Genomic DNA, 19,845 nt, shown 5'->3' on the forward strand with positions numbered 1-19,845 from the left:
GCAAGATTCCCCCAGAGTGATAGATTGGAGACGCTGAAGATCTAAAGAAAAGAAGGGATAAGGATATGGATGAAATGGGAGTGAGACAAGACCCATCTCTTCTCTACGTACCTCAATCTCTTTATCTATAAAACAGGGCATTCATGGTACTCACCTCAGAGACTTAAAGTGACGATATAATTCATACACAGTTTTAGATAGTATCTGGCATAAAGCAAACACTCAGAAAGTGTTAACCTTTGTTCTTGTACTTCCTGAAAGAACATGATCACGGATATGCATTCCCTACTGTCTCAGGAGGACGACTGGTCGGGTTCCAGAAAATGTTTGAGAGCCCCTGGGCCAGGCAGGTCTCGGGACTACCAAGAGATCAAAGTTTGACAAAGTCTTAACGTGCGAGTTTGGGCCGAGATTGTTAGTGTGCATGTGTTTGTGTTCCTGTGACTTAAAAGACATAAGGCAGGACGCCCAGGTGTGGAAGAGGAGCCGCCATTGCCCTCCCGCGAGGGCGCTGGCCTGAGATCAAGCTGCCCGGCCAGCGGGGGCGGAGCCTGACGAGCTGGGGGCGGGCCGGCGCCGCGGAGGGGCGGGGCCGGCGCCGCAGCCCGCGGCCCCGCCCCCAGCGGAAGTGCCGCCCGGCCCACCGCTCCCTCGTGATGCCGGTTCCACTGGCCGGTTCTACCCCTCGCGATTCCGCTCCTAGAGGGAGTTCAGTCAGGGCCCAACGCCTGGTCCGAGGAGGAGGACCCGGGTCTGCGTATCTGGCTGTCTTGGGCAGTGCTCTGTCCCTCCCACTTCCCGGTCCTCCTTTTCATTTCTCTGTTACCAGCGCGGCGGCAGGCGCCGCGGGGAACCGCACAGGTAAAGACTCGGTTACTGAGAACGCAGGTGTGGGGGCCTCCCAGGCTGGACGGGCAAGGGAGAGGCTGACGGCACGTGCCCAGCTTTTTTCCAAAGCGACTGTATTCACAGTGGGGTTCGGGTGGGCGGACGCGGACCCCAGGAGCGCTGTATTGCATTGGGGAAGCAGAGGGGGCGGGACTGAAGTCCCCAGAGCTTGAGAGCCGGATCATTTGTGTCCCCGCGTCTTGCGCAGGCTCTGTTGTGCCTGGGAGGTGGTGAGCTGGTTGGGTCCCGGCTGCAGCTCCAGAGGGTTATCCCCCACCCACTCCCCGCGGTGACTGGGATCTGACAGTAGCTCCTCCCGGGCGCGCACAGTCTGAGGTTTGCAGAATGAAAATCAATAAAATCAATGCAAATGCAAAGAACACGAAACATGTTGGATTGTTATTATTTGCGTTTGTTAAATTCTTTTATTAAAAAAAAAAAACATTTTCTTCTTGGAAAAGGTGGCTTTGGCTCGGATTAGGGCCTCGGAGAGGGACGCAAAAGGCCCCCCGGGTCTCCCCGCAGGGGGCGGAGGCCTGTCCCTCGGTCCCAAGCCGCTCAAACTTCCCGGAGCGGCAGTGATCGGTCCAGAGGGGAGCCCCCGGTGCGCTCGGCTTCCGGATAAGGCTTTACCCCGCGCCTCATTGTCCGCACTTTAGGGAGATGCACGCCCCCCCTCCATCCGCATTTCCCCGGTTCACCACCCCCACGCCCGGGGGCCGTGCCTCCTCCCCTCCCCCCTGAGCTCTCCCTGGCGCTTTAAATAATGATATTTGCATGCAGGGAGCGATTCATAAATATGTCAGGGCCGGTGAAATATAGGCAACATTTCAAACTTTCTATTTAAAAAACATGAATTATGGCCGCGGAAAATGTGTTCCCATTTAAAGGCGATACGAAGTATTTGGTGTCTCGTCCCCGGGCCCATCCATCACGCAGACAATAAAGAGAGTTTTTCGCCCTGACACCCGCGATTTATGGGCGCCCTTCTCTGCCCTCATCACTCACCCGCCGCGGCCGGCCCGGCGACAGGCCCTGCGGAGAGACCGGCAGCCGCCCCTCACCCCCGCGCCGGCCCGCGCGCGCACTTTGCGCCCTCGCCAGCCCCCCAAGACTGCCGCTCCCAGGGGGGAAGCGCCCACTCCAGGGAGTTGGGAGGTCGGCAGTGATGGTCTAGGCAGCCGAGCAGGAGCTGAAACCACACTCGTCCTCTCACCTCGGTGCAAGCCTCCCTTAGGGCTGGGGCTGAGCGCGCCAAGGAGCGGCCTTGCCGGCCAGCTCAGCGTCCCGACCTCGCCAGCCAACCGCGGCGCCGCGCTTGTGAGTTTCCAGCGCGGACTGCCGGAGGTTATTTACGCGCGGGTTCGACTGGAGGGGAGGGGACTGGGCTGGGGGCTCCCCAAGCCGATTTCTAGGCATTCCGCCCTGGGGAAGGCGAGCTGGTCCCCAGCTTTCTTGAGCCCTGGTCGCGGACGCTTCTGGGCAAAGCTCTTTCTGCAACTTTTACAAAGCTTCCTTCTTCCTGGTGCTATCCCCACAAACACATCCTGGGCGTCCGCTACACATTGGAAACAATTTTTACGGACTGGGACCGAGGAGTTGGCGAGAAATAAGGAAGGGGAGGCGCCTTCCCTAGCGTTTCGCCTAGGGCCAGGCTCGGCCTCCGCAAGCCTTCTTCGCCCACCGCCCCCACCTTGCGCACGCACACACCAGCGCGCCATCCTAAGTCGCCACCGAATCATTGTGGCAAAGTTGCGTCGAAGAAAGTTCGGGCTTCATTTGCCGCGGAATTTGCTTTCAGTTTTCGCCGCGGGCGGACTCAGCCGGGCAGGTTCCCGAAGCACCGCGGGGGGGCGGGGGGGCGGCGGGAGGGGGTGCCCGGCACTGCGGGGCAGCAAGGGGCCGCTCCCGGCCTGAAGGCGCTGATAGTCTAGCGTCCTTCGGAGGCCGGACCTACAGCCGCACGATCACCAGGAGCCACCTCGCGTCCCATGCTGGGCCGATGCGTCTGCGTACACTCGAACGGGGAGCCGTTTCCTGCCGGATGCCTGCGAGCTGAATTTATTCGGATACAGGCAGCGAAAACCGCAGAGAAATCCCGTCGATTCTAAAAATGACAAGGTTGAATTTATTAGATCAAGATTCATGTGTAAGTGCAGGGAGATGAACATTATACAAACAGCTCCACGTCCAGTGTAAACGGAAGATCGCTTCCGGTTTCAAGGGCATGTAACATAACATTTGAATATTTAGATCTATAGAGGGATATAAAATGTTATTAAATTATTGTTGTGTGTACATAGTTAAGTTGGAAAAATTCTAGAGCAAGTGCTTTTTTTTTTTTTTTAATACAGCTCCTGCTTCAGTGCAATTCGGGCTCGAGATAGCCTTATGTCCAAATAACCACCCAGCGAATATTTCCTATAACCAGAGTGAGTTTTGCTACGTTGAAGGATGCACTATGTGTACCTCTTTAGATATCTGCGGCGTGGCAGAGGTGAAATAAATACATTTAAGAAGAGCAGTCACAGATAACTGAACTGCATCGCTACAATATTTCCGGGTATGGAAATAAATATTACTATCAGGTCGGCTGTGGAAGGTGTGCACAAATAGGGGGGCTTTCGAGAACCCGGGGTGGGAGCCACGGGTCCTGCAGCTCTGGACACCGAACACGCTGAGACAGGCTCTATTCGATACCCTCGACCTCAGACCACGCCGTGACAGCTGGGAGAGGCTCGGCCCAGACGGCCAACACTGCCTTCCCTCGGGGTTCTCCCGGATACACGCTCGGAGAGGGAGACTTCACCGGGCGCTGAAGCTGGCATTTGGGGTAATACAGGACCTGGGGTCATGCCGGCAGACCTTTCCCCCTTAGCTACTTCAACGACCCCACAATCCTAGCTCCACCGGGCTCGGGCAGTGGCCATTTGGGCCTATCAGTCTGGACCAAGAGTGCGGAAAAGGACGGGTCGCGCTTGGTTCCCAGGTGTCTCAGAGCGCAAAGCTAGAGGACACCGGAGAAGGCCACGATTTCGAGTCCGTGAGGAATCTGCCCCCCCGCCCCGGCCGGGGAGCGCCAGTTTGAAGCCATAGAAGTGATTATCTGACTGCATTTACTTATTAAGTGTTAGGCAGCCCCCCAAATCCTCAGTGTTGAAGCCCAGATGCCCCGAGGGTCTCCTCCACATATTTGCAAAGCTCAGGCAACACCGAGAGCGAGGTGGGCGACGTTGTAGTTGTGAAACTCCAAGGCCAAATACTTATTCCAGAATAGGGCGCTTGCAACCGTCCAACCATCACACTGCCCTGGTCCTTTCTTCTCACCCCTCCAAACGCACCCAACCCTGGCAGAGTCGCAGAGCTTCTGAGAGCCCCTGCTTGGGAGAAATTAGGCAGGAATTTGTCAGGAGTTCCTGGGAATTGCACACACTCCTGAGGCAGCCCTGCCGCAGAGAAGTAACCCGGGCCCTGAGAATGCCCTGCTTCAGAGAGTGTGACTGCGCCGAAGTGGTATATACGGTATACCGAGAGGAGAAAGAGAGAGAATACGAAATATTCCCCGTCGAATAGGAAAAGGGGGAAAGAAAGAGGAGGAAAAAAGAATAAAATGGTTAGGGAGTCTAGAAAGAAGCGGGTGAGGAAACAAAAAAGAGAAGCGGGGGGAGAGAAAAAGCCAGGAGAGGCGAGCCGAAAAGAGTACAGGCCATGGCGAGGCCCTGGGACCAGGCCAGACCGTGGCTCTGGCAGGCCCGGTGCCACCGCAGGCCAGAGAAGAGGTGAGGGCCGCCCGAGACCGTCCCCCACCAACCCTGCGAATCTGGGCCCCGCTCCCAGTCCGGAGGGGCGGGCCTGCGTCCAGCGGCCTCCGCTCCTACTCTCCCCCAACCCGGGGGACCACAAGGCGGGACCGTGGTGGGGAGGCCCCCAGGGGCGCGCGCCAGTCCCGGACTGTTTGGGCGCTCTGGGCCAGGCTTTCCAGCTCGCCGGGCCTGACCTGTCAGGCGGATTATCTTCGAGGGAGATTAATAGGGGAGGCGGGCTGCAATAATAATCGTTTTGTTTGATGTGACAACTCTGATAGGCGTTGATTTACTTACAAACTGATAGGCTTTTAATTGAGCGCCTCCGCCGAGCCCGAGATGAAAGGGAAGCGACGGTGAAAGGCGGCCCGCCTGCCCTCCGGCCTCAATACTGATTAGCCATCTCGACAGTGAATAGTTCAAGGCATTTTCAAACTTTTTTCCTCAGCTCTCTCGCCTTCCTTCTCCTCCCACCCCCTCCTCAAATATCTGCCATGCCCACTCCTTTTTTAGAGAAAACAAATCATTTACACTGTGTGCAAATAAAATCCGCGGGACATCCACGCCAACCGCCGCTGGGGTTGGAGGCTTTAGGCCTAGTGCTGAGTAATTAATAATTCCCCCACCCCCAAGGCCTGCAAGGCCTTCAGGGATTTGGCCTCCCCTGCGAGGGGCGCAGGCTCGGATGCTGCGCCTCCCGAAAGCCCGGGACGCGCAGGCCCCCAGGCGCCCCCGTGCGCTCGGACCTTCGGAGTTGGGGTTTGCGAAGAGCGAACGCATGCGGACCACGACCCGCGCGCGCGCGCCGCACGGCGCAGGCCTGCGAGCGTGTGCCGCCACACCGAGGCACGCCCATTCTGGGGCACGCGGGGCCCACACTCTGATCCCCCCAGGCTTTAGGTGCTGGGGTTGCCGCCCCTGAGCCGCCCGGTGTAAAGAGAAAGCTGCTGGAATTCCAGGAGAGAGAACTGAGTCTGTCGGGGGGCGGGGGGCTGAGAGGAGACACCCGCTGTCCCCTCCAGCTCTGGCCCCCGCCCGCAGCATTCAGTGTCCAGGCCTCGCGAGGAGGCTGCGGCGACGCGCGACCCACGGCTGGGCTCGCGGAGCTGGGAGCTCCACAGTTGATTCCGGCCGGCACCTCGACAGCCGCGCACTCAATGACACAGACGCTAACACACCCGCAGGATACAAGCGGCCTCCCCCACATGCTGCCCTGCAGAGACAGCTTAGGACTGTCCTGCCCTCAGAAACGGGCATCTGGGACTCGCTCCCCAAAGATTCACACAACCTTCACAACCTCGCGTGTGGCCTCACCACCGTGTCACGGACTCACCTTCCTCACCTCCGCACAGGCAGACACCAAATCCCCTTGAACGCAGGTGTGTTCTTACACCTATACACACGCACACACGCACACCGACAAACAGCAGCCCAAAATACACACTTCGCTCTTCTCCAAATTATCTTTAGTCAAGTTAAATCTCATCAAGTTTACCAACCTAAAGAATCAAGGGATAAAATTAAAACGCAGGAAAAGAATGCCTACGAGAAAATTCTAAAACTCACCCCCAGAAAGTTCTCGGTACCTGTGTGGAGTGGAAGAGAGACCAAAAAAAAGGGGCGGGGGAGGGAAGGGGGTGGTGAGAGAGGAGAGGGCGAGCCTGTGGAGGGCAGGTCCCAGACTCGCCCCCGCGGTAGGGGCTCAGCGCCGAAGGAAACCGGGTCGACAGAGCCAGCCCCTGCCCCCCGCGCGGGTACAGACTGGCTCCTGGCTCCCCGCGCTCCCTGCCCTACCATTTATCAAAGGACTTGACAACAAAAGAAGAGCCCGGGCGGAAAAGTGGGGGAGGGGAGATTCAAAGTCGTCCAAGTCCTTCCAAGGAAGGGGTTGTGTCCTCCTCTTGCCCCCTTCCAGTTTCTGCGAGTTTCTGGAGGCGACCTCCGAACTCGCTCCGGACGCTACCAAAGCCCTGACAACTCACACAGCTGCACGGACGTCCGTTCACACTTGTGCACCCAGCTCCAGGTACACAGAGGCAGGCACAGCGCCTCCCCTCTTCCTTCCAAACCGCCCGAGTGACGGTGCAAATCGAGGGGAACACGGCAGTCCCGCTCCGCTTCCCTGGAAGACCCAAGTTCCTACCGGCAGCCGCCCCCTCCCGCTCTCGCTCCTTCCCTCTGCTTTCCCAACGCAGGTCAGTCCTGGCTTGGCGTTCCTATAAATTCGAGCGAGCAGCCCAGAGTAACCCCGGCTACCAAGCCTGTGGGGATACCGCAGGGTGGGAGAGGTTTGGAGAGGGGACCTGAGTCAGCCTGAGACATCTCCACCGCACACCCATGGCCAGGCCTCTTCGCAGCCTCTCAGCCCTAGCCACGATCCGAAGGGAGGTCAGAGACTTAAGTCGGGGAGGAGGTACCCCATCATTGACCTCCAGGACTCAAAATTACGTTGTGGTGTGGCTTTTAGAAAGAAGTCTGAGTTTGGGGTCGGGGCACTACGAAGGGTGGGGTCCGCGGAAGGCTGGCAGCCTGACATCCTTATGCTCCCGAGGGACTATCCTAGGGACAAAAATATCTCCCATCTTAGACATCGCCGTCGCCCGTCTCGGGTACCCAGGGCAGGTCCTCCCGCCGCGGCCCCAACAGACCGAAGTCCCAGCGGTGGAAAGGTGTATCTTTCTTCCACACCGAGAAGGGCGAGGCGCACACCTCAGGCCTGTGCAGCCCTCTCAGCGCCCTGGGCACACCTGCGCACTTTACTCTCACTATTCATTTTCCTGACACAGAGAGCCTCTTTTCCTCTCTTTCATTCTTTTTCTTAGTGCTACCCCCACCCCATCCCAGGAGACTGCTCCTCTTTCCCCCTCCGCTGGTTCCCCCTTGGTCTCTTCCTTACTCTCCATCTCTCTCTCCCTCTCTCTTTTTCCCTTCAAGTCGCACCCGCCTTGTAATCAGCAACAAAAGCTGACATAAATCACGGGCGGATTGACAAGAGCTGACAAATAACTGATTGATTGCGGTCGAGGAACATTGACAATTGATGGAGGGGTGGAGATGCCCAAAGAACTGAAGAGAGGGGGAGAGAGGGGAAGAGAGGGTAGCAGGGGAGAGTAAGAATGGGGGGGGAAGAAGACTGAGTGTGAAACAGAGGAAACATGTGACCCCCGCTCCAGCCCCAATCTGCGCGTCCCCGGGAGTCACGTGGCTGGGAAGGGCTGGGAGCCCCGCGCACAGCCGGGAGAAGAGCCGCCGCCGCCTCCGCGGCCCACCTAGCTTCTGGTTTCTCCGCTGTCGAATCTCGGGGAATCAAAGCGGGCGGGCGGACTTCCTCCGTCACCCGCTCCGCACCTTTCCTTACCCTGGCGGCCGCGCCGCGAGAGATTTCAATTACAGAGCGAGAGAGAATATTTGGTGTTTGGGTCCCCTGTGCAGCCCCTGGAGTTGAAAGTCCGGCCGTTGTCCAGACTCCCGCCGTTGCTCCTTCTGGTCACCCCCTCAATCTGTTCCTCATACGCACCCTCCTGCAAAAAAAGGTTTCAGTTTATTTTCGAGCTAGGGAAAGGAAGGACGACGAGGAAGAAAAAAGAGGGAGGCGGCAGATAGCAAACGCAGAATAAATGTCCAGCTCGTCCTCGGAGCGAAATCGAGGGAGGGGACACGCGGGAGGGGGGCGGTGAAGAAGGAGCTGCCCATTAAAACCAGCGCTGAGAGTCCTGGCGGCGGCGGCGGCGGCGCGGGACGCGTCACATCCCCTTGACCCTCCAATCACCTCGGGCTCCCATTTGATTGGAAGGCGGCAAAGGCTTTAATCTCCCCCTCGGTGCAGCTGCTTTTGAAGTGAGTTTCCTCGCCAGAGCCCCGGCTGGACAGGCAGCGGCTCACATCGCCAAGCGCAGCGCCAGCGCCGGGTCGCGAGTGCGCAGCGCAGGGGCACAGCCCGAGGCGGACACGGCGAGCCACCCGGCACTCCCACAGTCCGGCCGGCTCCTCCCGCTCGGCCACGGCACCGCTGCGGGCCACCCAGGATTATTCGCTTCTGGCTCCAGGCGCCGAGAAGGCGCGCTGGGTGCCCGTGGCCGCCGCGCCAGCTGCTCCTCCTACTGCTTCTGCTCCCCGGGCGAGCGCGCAGCCCGGAGCCCGCCCCGCGCCTCCCGGAGCCCTCCCCCCGCTGCTCCCATGCGTGCGGGTGGGTCATGAGCACAGCGCCCTCGCTTTCTGCCCTAAGAAGCAGTAAGCACAGCGGCGGCGGCGGCGGCGGCAGCAGTGCGGACCCTGCCTGGACCAGCGCGCTCTCTGGAAATAGCTCCGGCCCCGGCCAAGGCTCGTCCCCGGCCGGCAGCACCAAGCCTTTTGTGCACGCTGTGCCCCCCTCTGACCCTCTCCGCCAGGCTAACCGCCTGCCCATCAAGGTGCTGAAGATGCTGACGGCACGGACTGGCCACATTTTGCACCCCGAGTACCTGCAGCCCCTGCCTTCCACTCCCGTCAGCCCCATCGAGGTAAGGACCCTCTTCCGGGATCGCGCTGGGACCACTACCCTGGCTGCCGCTCCACGGGATTTCTTTCTCTCGGGATCTGGGGGTGGGAGTGGGGGGGGGTCAGAGTGATTCAGCTCCGGTATGGGGGAGAGCATAGTGCTCTCGAATCGCAAAACTAGGGCGGAAAGGGGGGAGGAGGTAGAATGGGGTGTGAATGCTAGGGGACAAAGCAGCCAAAACTTATATCTCTCTTTGGTATTAAAGCCCCAACCCCGACTCAGGCCCCCTCACTTTCGGCCAGCAAGACGGGCGGAAGTCCGAAATGCGGTTGCGAAGTCGCAGTCTTAAGATTCCCCCAGAAGCTGGTATTTGTACACAGCCTCTAAGGCGCCAACTGCCCAAGCCCTTACTCTGAAGAATTGGGAAGGGGGGGGGGCGGGATAAGGTATAGTTCTGGGTCTAAGAGTCAGAAACCAAAACATTTAGTGAGTATTTTTAAATATACAGTTAGCGCTTAGAAACGGCAGGAAATATCCTGATTTGGTGGGGTGGGGGGGAGGCTGCCGCCTTTCTCAAGGGCGAGTGTGTGTGTGTCTGTCTGTCTGTCTGTCCGTTTGGGGGGAGGTGAAGTGGTGCTGCCTAGAACTGCGCCTAGAGCTGGGAGGATCTTCACTGGCGGTTGCGGAAGAGCGTTTGAACCCTAGAAGCCAGGATTCTAAAGGGTTTCCCCTTCTTTCTCTTTGTGCCACCCCCCAACCCCACGTCTGACCCCGCAGCTTGATGCCAAGAAGAGCCCGCTGGCGCTGTTGGCGCAAACATGCTCACAGATCGGGAAGCCCGACCCCTCGCCCTCTTCCAAACTCTCCTCTGTCGCTTCCAATGGGGGCGGCGCGGGCGGTGCCGGCAGCGGCGCCGGGGGCGACAAGGACGCAAAGTCGGGCCCCCTCAAGCTGAGCGACATCGGCGTGGAGGACAAGTCGAGTTTCAAGCCGTACTCCAAACCCGGCTCGGATAAGAAGGAGCCGGGAGGCGGCGGCGGCGGAGGCGGTGGTGGCGGGGGCGGCGGCGGGGGGGTTTCAGCAGAGAAGTCCGGATTCCGGGTACCGAGCGCCACCTGCCAGCCATTCACGCCCAGGACAGGCAGCCCAAGCTCCAGCGCCTCGGCCTGCTCGCCAGGAGGCATGCTGCCTTCGGCCGGGGGCGGCCCGGAGGGCAAGGACGACAAGAAGGACCCCGACGTGGGCGGCGGCGGTGGCAGCAGCAAGGGTTCCGGGGGCACCTCGGCCGAAGGGGGACCCACGGGGTTGGCGCACGGCCGGATTAGCTGCGGCGGAGGGATTAATGTGGACGTTAACCAGCACCCAGATGGGGGCCCCGGGGGCAAGGCTCTAGGCTCAGACTGCGGCGGCTCATCCGGCTCCAGCTCCGGTTCAGGCCCCAGCGCGCCCACCTCCTCCTCGGTACTGGGCTCTGGGCTGGTGGCTCCGGTATCGCCCTACAAGCCGGGCCAGACAGTGTTCCCTCTGCCTCCTGCGGGCATGACCTATCCAGGCAGCCTGGCCGGGGCCTACGCTGGCTACCCGCCCCAATTCCTGCCACACGGCGTGGCACTTGACCCCACCAAGCCAGGCAGCCTGGTGGGGGCGCAACTGGCGGCGGCCGCGGCGGGCTCTCTGGGCTGCAGTAAGCCGGCCGGCTCCAGCCCCTTGGCCGGGGCGTCGCCGCCATCCGTGATGACAGCCAGTTTGTGCCGGGACCCGTACTGCCTCAGCTACCATTGCGCCAGCCACCTGGCAGGGGCGGCGGCAGCCAGCGCTTCGTGCGCTCACGATCCGGCCGCGGCGGCCGCGGCGCTCAAGTCAGGATACCCGCTGGTGTACCCCACGCACCCGCTGCACGGCGTGCACTCATCGCTAACAGCTGCCGCCGCTGCCGGAGCCACACCGCCCTCCCTGGCCGGCCACCCCCTCTACCCCTACGGCTTCATGCTCCCTAACGACCCGCTCCCCCACATCTGCAACTGGGTGTCGGCCAACGGGCCCTGCGACAAGCGCTTCGCCACGTCCGAAGAGCTGCTGAGCCACTTGCGGACCCATACGGCCTTCCCCGGGACAGACAAACTGCTGTCGGGCTACCCTAGCTCATCGTCTCTGGCCAGCGCTGCCGCGGCCGCCATGGCTTGCCACATGCACATCCCCACGTCGGGCGCTCCGGGCAGTCCCGGGACGCTGGCGCTGCGCAGCCCCCACCATGCGCTGGGACTCAGCAGCCGCTACCACCCCTACTCCAAGAGCCCGCTCCCCACACCCGGCGCTCCTGTGCCCGTGCCCGCCGCCACCGGACCCTACTACTCCCCCTACGCCCTCTACGGACAGAGACTGACCACGGCCTCGGCGCTGGGGTATCAGTGAGGGCGGTGGGGAGGGTTAGCGAGGGAGAGAAAGGAGCAGGGGGGAGGGAGGAGCCGAGGGAAGGGTGGGAACAGGGGAGAGGCTACTGTCAGCCGCGCGTGGGGATGACCCGGGCCAGGAAAGGAAAAATATATATACCGTATCTATCTACCCAAAACAGCGACCGAGACCCGGTGGGAAATTCCCCTTTCCCCCCACCTCTCACCTCCCCACCCACCCAAACTTTATAAAAGTTGAAAAAATATCATTTGACTTTTTATAGAAAAAGAAGGAAAAATTAATTGAGAAAGTGTTCATCTGAAGACTGCATCGGTGGACACTGGTATTTATTTATGTTAGCTCCAAGCGGACCCGTGGTTCAAAAGTGCATTATTTAGTTTGAGCTCCGTAGGTAAAAAGGAGGAGGGGTGAAAAAAAAAATTAAATCTTGAGGGTAAAAATGTGGAAAACAAACCCTCCCGTCCCTTGTAGATTATAAATAAATACAAAACCGCCACAGAACTAGAGGTCTTCTCTTTAATGTTACTTTAAAATTGCTATTATTGTATTGTACGTTCTTATTTAATGTCTGATTGAAACACAAATTTACATGCATGTTTGTTACAAAAAATGAAAAAACAAAACAAGTCACAATTTGTCAGCTCTGATTTCAAATTGCAATTATTTTTAAGGTGTATACCATCGAAAGAGAATGGGTATTTTTTTGTATGTATTCTGGAAGAAAACAAAAAAAAAAAGGAAAAAACAATTCTATTCCAAAACCTCATTTGCCTTATTTTGTTCTTTAAAAGGAACACAACTATTTTTAATTTTTAAGTCCACCCGCTGAGAAGGGGACAAGTAAGGTTTACGTCATGTACTAAAATAATAGACAATGTATCGCTTTAAAGATTAAAATTCCGTATATTTGATGTATTAAAAGGTTTTACTTCTTCTTCTTATCTTTTTTATTTTTTGGTTAAAGAGAAAGGAAGAGCACGGCAATTTCGGCCGCAGTGGGTTCCCTGGGCCTCACGGCTACTTCTACTTACCAGGACCGTGGCTGCATTTCCTATTGTTTTTGTTGTGATTTTCAGGAAGAAGCAAAAGGCTGGCCAGTCGTGGGGTTGGCCTTCGGGAAAATATTTTTAAACAGGGGATTTCACAATTTGTAGACAGTGTCCTGAGCAATCACTCATTTAGTTTTTAATTTTTCTCCCAGCACACGGTTTGTTAAAAGTGAAAGAAAAAAAATGATTTTTAAAAATCATTATTTCCCTCTCAAATTTTTGAGAATTTGGCTTTTGTTTTGTACAGAGAACGGCGAAGTCCCAGCCTGTCCCCGAGGCCTTAGCCCCAGGGAGGTGCCACTGCCCGCTGTCCCTGTCTTTGCTTCCCAAGCATCTCCTGTCCCCGGCGGGCAACCGGGATAGATCCGGGGACGGTGAGCGCTTGGGAACCTGTTTCCCAGGCCTGGGCCGAGTGCGCTGGAACCTTCTTGCCCCTCGGGGGAAAAGTAAGTTCGCTCTCCTTTTCTCCCTCTGGCTGCCCGAGCCCACTCCTCACCACTCCACGCCTGGGCTCCTTCCTCTCTCCGGAGTCCCGGCTCGCGGCTGGCCCGCGCCGCGGCTGCTTTTCCGCGTCCAGATTTCTCTGCAGCCCGAGCTCCAACCGAGTCTGCGCCGCAGGAGAGCGCGCCGGGGCACCAGACCTGCAAGCCCCTTCAGATTCGGCCCCGAGAGGGTCCCGGAGCCCATTCTCGGTCTTGCCGGGGCAACCAGGTGGGCGCTGAGCGCTTGTCCTGGGCTGCAAGCTCCGATCGAACAGGCGCCGCGGGACCCTCCGTCCGGACGCGCATCCCCGCAGTGCGCACGGCTCCCTTCTCCCCAACTTGAGCGGTGGGACTGAGCTGCAAGAAGCTCCGAAGGAACCACGCAAAGAGCCCTAATCTTTTTGGGGGGAGGGGGCCGAGGCCCCCTCGTCCACCCCTACCCCCACCCCCCCAACACACAGATACTCCTGCTCCGGCCCTGGGCGCCCGCTCTGGTCTTCTGGCTCTTTGGGCGCTCGCCCTCCCGGGTCCACGGGAGCTCTGGGCCCACTGCGCCACTTGCCTGGGATCCCGGGACCGCGGGGTCGCGGCGCTGTACGCGCACCCCGAACTCCCCTCTCCCTGGGGTCAGGCGGTTCTGGGTTCGCCAAACCGCCGGCCTCCCTCGGCTTCAAGCTCCCCCTGCTGCCTCGGGAGGCTCACGGCCGCGCAGAGGCCGCCCTCAGCCTCGGGCCTCGGTCGGTCAACCGCGCCGTTCCCGCCGCCATTCGCTTGGGGGCTGGCGACTTTGAGATTTTCCACTCTCCTCCCAGCGTCAGCCTCACGGCTGCTGGGCCTTTTCCCGGGTGGCACGCAACGCAGCCCCGGCGACCAACGGGACGCTGCGGGAGCTCTCAGGCCTCCCCCCTGGAGACAACTTTGTGGAGACTCAGGCTCGGTCGCCTCCGACCCTCAGGCCTGCACTCCCCGACTCCGGGAACGGGAGTTGGCGCCGGAAGAGGACCCCAGCGGGCTGTGTCCTGGGACGCCGCAGCGCCGCTCTCCCTCTGTTGCGGCTAAGAAGAGAAGCTGGGCTGGGCCTGGCTGGGCCGGGCTCCTCGAGAACCCCGGCCGACGGGGGGCTTGTCATCCCCAGGCTCTGGGACAGACCCCCGCCACAGGGCACCCCCGCAAGTGGGAGGGGCGGACGTTCCAGGAGGTGGTGCGGCCCGAGTCCCCACCGCTCCAGGGCCCACGGCTTGGGACGTGAGAGCCAGGCCCGTGCTCACCCTCTCACCTGCACTAGCCACACGCCTCTGGCCACTCCGAGCCACACGCTTCTCCCTCTTAGCCTCGTGGCTTCGGACAGGGGTCCTTGCGCCAGCACGTCTCGCCCGCCAGGACCCGCCTGGGCGGGGAAGGACCTAGAAGTTACCCCGCCCTGGAATTTCAGGTCTGAGACCCGCAGGGAGACAAATTGGGCAAGTTCGTGCCTTCACGCCCACTTTTGGTATTTTATTAACAAAAATCAAAACCAAACGCCTTGAAATTTTAATGAGACCTCCTTCCCGGAGAAGGTGCTCAGAGGCGGCAAAATGCCGGAGCTGGGCGCCTGGAGGTTAGAGGGAGAAAGGGTTCCCCGACGTGTTGGATGAAACTGAGTCAGCCGGGCGCGCAGTTAGTGAAGAGAGGGTGCCAGTCTGTGCTACGCATCCAGGCCCGGGTGCGAGTCCGCCTCACGGAACAAACGGCCAACCCTACGGCGCGCTCCGCCGCTGTCTCCGGCTTTCTCCGGATCCGCGGCGGGATCCCGGAGCCCCGGCCGGCTGCCGGGGAAGCCGGAGCAAAGAGCGGCGTGTCCGCCAGGCGGCGCTGCGGAGCCCAGCAGACCGCGAAGGAGAAAGGGAACCCAGGCCCTGGCGCAGGCCGCGGGCTGGGTGGTCATCCCGCCACCCCCGCGCCTCCACTTTCGCAGGCGGAGCGGTGTCTGGGAGTCCCCGTTTTGTACTTCCTCGCTCAGCTCCTGCTGTGAACCATGTCCTCTGCGGCTCTCCACCTGCTCTAGCTTCTGCTGTTGTGTTCCTCTTGCTCTGTTTCTCTGTCCCAGAGGAGTTGGCCCAGTTGTCATGGGCTCCTCCCCAACTACAGGCTCCCACCGCCACCCCCAAGGCTGACAGGTCACCTTGTCTGTCATCCTAAAGTGGTCCCCTAGGGCCTACCCCTTGTCAAGAGCTGTCCATCTCTTTACTCGGCCCTGACAGACATGGAGAAACTGAGGCTAAGTCCTGGAAGTCAGTGGCAAGAGCTGCAGAGAAAGTGCAAGACTCCCTCCATTCAGCTCCTGACCTCATCTGTACCTCTGGTGGTGACACAGTGAGCCTGGTGTCTTTGTGCCGGGGGGTCTGTAAGCAGTACGGACAGGCAGATGAAAAAAGCCCCTCTAGTTGATGAACTCTGTGCTTCCGAAAACCTGTACAAGGTGCCGAGGTGAGACTTGTCCCTGGGAGACCATCCATGTCCTCTTCTGCACGTATGGGCTTAGGGTTCCTAACCCACGAAGGCTAGAGGCCTGGCCCTGTTCAGAGTGACTACAAAGCTCAGGCTGACCTGCTCTCCCTCAGGATGTTACAAAGCATGACGATGACTGGGAACCAGAGAGTCTGATTTAGCTGGGAGACAGTGTGGTGGACATATTTGTTGTTTGTGGGTTTGTTTGTTTTTTTAAGTTCTCAGTGTTGTTATTATTGTTACTATTATTTTACTTTTTATTATGGATTTGCATACGAACACAGAGGTAGAAAGAATGGTATAATAGACCCCATAATCCCATCACCCAGCCTGAGTTATGAATTTATGGCCAATCTTGTTTCCCCTCTGCCCTCTCCAACTCACCTCCCCCCACCAAACTCCGTTATTCTGAAGTGAACACACATATCATATCATTTCACCTCTTCAGGTATTTGTCACTTCCAGCTGGGGGTTGAACCTATGCCAAGGCAGGCTCCTAATCCAGGGCTCATCCTGCTGCCCTGTCTCAGCTGAGGCTCAGTGAGATTTAAGGACATTGCTCAAGTTCAAGCAATGGCTCCCCCATTTCTATGAAGCCCAGAGCCCAAGTACTTCACCCTACCCTATGCTGGGGATTCCCCAAAGTCCTAAGGACACTGAGCCCTTTCTGCCCTGTGTGACCTCAGGTTTTGCCCTGGGGGTGTCTGGCCTGCAAAAAAGACTCCAACCCCTGGCAAGGCAGCAATGCCTTGTGGGAAACCTACAGCACAAGGGGCCCTCTGAGAGTGAGAACAACTGAAAGCCACATGATACAGTATAAAGAGCACAGATTTGGGGTCAGGCTGATCTAAATCAAACTTTCATCTCCACCGCTGGCTCAACTCTGTGACTCGGTTTCTCTGGACCTCAGTTTTCTCATCTGTAAAATGGGGACATTAATACTAACCCAATGGGGTTGTCATGAGGCTCAAATAAAATAATGTGAAAATGCTTAACCTACTTTCTGGCCCATACTGACTCTTAGTAAAGGCAGATTTCTTTCCTTCTTCCCAAAGTTTTGTTTGATTATGACCAGCCCTCTTGCTCAAGAACTAACTGGGGCTTCCTGTGGCCCACCAACTCAAATTCTCACTCCATCACTTGGCCATCAGAATGCCTGTCATCATGGTTCATCTTCTAATCTGGCCCCTCTTTGCCTGTCCCAATTCGTGTCTCAACACTCCTCACAATTCAGACCCTCTGCCAGCCAGCTAGTCCCCAACACCTTGGTCTGTTGTGCTCATCATACACTCCTTCCTTGAAATGCCTTCCAAGCTCCCCTTCCTTCGAGACTAATCTCTTCCAAAGGAAAAAAAAAAAAAAAGTACTCATCTCTTCCAGGAAGCCCTCCAGGTTTTCCCCCCACCACACAATGATCTTTCCTTCCAGTTGCAGTCCCTCCACACTTACTGCAAAGGCAGAAGGTAGAAGTATAAAGGCCACTGGACTAGGGATGAGGATACTTGGGTTTGAATGGTGCCTCTTCATAGTTGTGTGACCATGGACAAGTCACTTATAACCTCTGTGAGACTTGTCTCCAAAACTGATATCAGACTGTGCATGCCTTGGGTGAGCAGCACACTTACCAACAATAGTAATGTTAATAAGGAGCATGTATGGCTCACTTACTTTCCAGGCACTCATCTAGTCCTGTTACCATTACTAGTCTCATTTTACAAGTAGGGGAGCTGAAGACTAGAGAGAAGTAACTCTGTGCTCCAGAGCTTAAATCCTTAATCACTGCACTATACTGTGCTACCCTATGCCTGGAATCTTTGTCCTCTGTATTCTTTTCCTAATTACCAGCAACTCCAAACTCCTGCTTTAAATCTCAGGCCTGTGTCACCTCCTGGAAGCCCACAGATCCTTCCCATTGGAATCAATGTCCTTCTCTTTGCTCCTGTAGCACCTGTCCATCCCCCCATCATTTCTCTTTACATTTTCCTGACAGCCTGGACTCTGAGGCACTGGGGAGGAGGGGTTGTCTTCTGTACCTATTTCTAGTCCTGGCAACTAGCATGGTACTTAGAACATAGTAGATGTTCAATAATTGTTAGAGGGAAGGAGAGAAAGGGAAGGAAAGAAGAGTGCAAGGGAGAGAAGGGAAGACAGAGGAAAGCAAAATAACAAAAGACAGAAGGGGGGAAAGATGCAAAAGAATTGGGTCACCTTGGGTGACGTGATTCTTTCAAAAAGAGTAGGAGGAAAAGTAACAGTGGCCTTAGAAGAACCATGAATGTCTTTGTCCACAGCACAGAACTCAGGGCTGAGTAAGCTTCTATGAATCAGTTAGACCCTTAAATAGTGGCTTGAAGAAGATAAATGTTCTCTCCTTCTGGAGGTGGGCAGTCCAGGCTAAGAATGGCCCTCTGTCATCAGGGACCCAGATGGGTCTGTCTTGGGCTGTCCCAACCTAGAAGCTTTCATCCTCACATCATCTCTGAGTCCAAGATGGCTGCTTGAGCTCAGCTCCCATTACCTCATCCTGAGCAACAGGAAGGAGGAGTGAAACAAGGAAGGTAAAAGGGTCCCCTCTGCTTTAATGAGTCTTTCTGGAATCCACACACAACTCTTCAGCTTCTACTTTATTGGGTAGAACTTAGTCACATGGCATGCTTAGCTGCAGGGGAGGCTGGGAATTGTAATGTTTAGCTGGGCATGCTGCTGCCTCAAATAAATTCAGGGTTCTATTACTTAGGGGAGTTGGAGGGGTGGGAGCTGTGATAGAACATTAGCAGACTCCCCTGCAATCCACAAGGGGTCAACCAGAACCAGGGCTCTAAGAGAGCTCTTCTGTTGGTGGCCTTTCAGGGGGTCACTGGATGGTGACTTCTACCTCTAAGCCACGGATTCTTGTTGATAGAGTAGGCAGGGGTGGTACTTCATAAGCCCTCAGAAGTTGTAGTTCAAGGTTGGTGGGTTCGTCCCTTTTAGGTACTCCTGGAGTTGTATGCTGCGATGATTTAGGGTGAAATCTGTCAAGAGTAATTTTTTCCCCCTATAAAAAACTTTGCTTAGAGACCTCTTCACTTTGGCCCTGAACTCCATGCACAACAAGAAGCCAGGAAGAGGAAGGGATGGTCTTTTTAATTTAACACAAAAACAAAAACAAAAAACAAGTGGGTGGAAAAGAAGCATTGTAAACTTACCTGCCACCCCCTTCCATGTTATTTTTTTTTAAGATTATTTATTTATTTTTCTGACACAGAGAGAGACAGAGACAGAGAGAGCACAAGCAGGGGGAGCAGCAGAGGGAGAGAGAGAAGCAGGCTCTCCACTGAGCAGGGAGCCCGACGTGGGGCTCGATCCCAGGATCCTGAGATCATGACCTGAGCCGAAGGCAGACGCCTAACCGACTGAGCCACCCAGGCGCCCCCCCTTCCATGTTATTAATAAAAAACTGAATACAGCCTCCAACTCAAAACAGAGGCAGACCGATGCTAAATCAACTTTGCGCTAACCATATCTTAAATAATTATAGTGTAACTCCAGAAACCTAAAAGAAACAAAACACAATCAAGAAGAACACAAATGGCATCAGCGAATCAGAGCAAAAGTTGAGGGATTTTGAATCATGCCTCCCGCAAAGCAGTAACTCCCAGGGCATGCCTCTGCTGGATCCAGGAGGGCATGGGCTGCAGTGGGGACACTGGAGAAGGGAGGAGGACACTCTTGGAACGGGAAGGGTAAGGAGAAATCAGGAACGGATGCGTGAATTTGAGCTTTTACGTTGCCCTGTTGCTGGAAACTTTCTCAGCCTTAGGTCTCCGCAAAGGAGTTCTCGCCAACCTCTTTGCGGATCTCTCTGTGACTCTGCCATTTTCCTTCCACACACTCTATGAACATCTCCTCTCCCCCACATCCTCCAGGGGCAGTTCCTGTGGTGTGGGAATTCTACACCCTCCACATCACTAGTTCTTAAGCCTTTTGTGGGTTGAGGGAAGGATGCAGAAACCACAGCCTTTTTTTTTTTTTTTTTTTTTTTTTTGAGAAGCCGATAAAAGCTACGGCCCCTCCTTATAGAAATAAGCACACATACTCAACATTCGGAAAATAATTTCAGGCACTTCATGGACCTGTGGATTTAAAATCCTCCATCTTGAAGGAAATCCAAGATTAAATATAAAAAGACCATGCCTTTGGGAAATGCCATGAGGGATTCTGGGTTTTCAGTTCTAAACTATTCTGACCAAGACAACACTCCAACG

The 19,845-nt window shown here is 56.6% G+C and overlaps 1 protein-coding gene and 1 long non-coding RNA gene across 2 annotated transcripts; one reads left to right on the forward strand and one right to left on the reverse strand.

Annotated features, from left to right (window-relative positions):
* Nucleotides 1-1,705: 1,705 nt before the first annotated feature.
* On the reverse strand, nucleotides 1,706-8,601 carry LOC118524513 (uncharacterized). Its single transcript, XR_013449729.1, has 2 exons — nucleotides 8,461-8,601; nucleotides 1,706-2,995 (listed from the first exon to the last, which is right to left on the reverse strand). It is a non-coding gene; the product is annotated as an uncharacterized LOC118524513 (long non-coding RNA).
* A 242-nt stretch (nucleotides 8,602-8,843) lies between these two features.
* ZNF503 (zinc finger protein 503) lies at nucleotides 8,844-12,514 on the forward strand. The gene is made up of 2 exons (XM_036074711.2): nucleotides 8,844-9,190; nucleotides 9,946-12,514. The coding sequence occupies exons 1-2, from the start codon at nucleotides 8,885-8,887 to the stop codon at nucleotides 11,578-11,580; spliced, it is 1,941 nt and encodes a 646-aa protein (XP_035930604.2). The 5' UTR covers nucleotides 8,844-8,884; the 3' UTR covers nucleotides 11,581-12,514.
* The last annotated feature ends 7,331 nt before the right edge of the window (nucleotides 12,515-19,845 follow it).

This window comes from Halichoerus grypus, chromosome 7 (genome assembly GCF_964656455.1).
Source record: "Halichoerus grypus chromosome 7, mHalGry1.hap1.1, whole genome shotgun sequence".
Lineage (NCBI taxonomy): Eukaryota > Metazoa > Chordata > Mammalia > Carnivora > Phocidae > Halichoerus > Halichoerus grypus.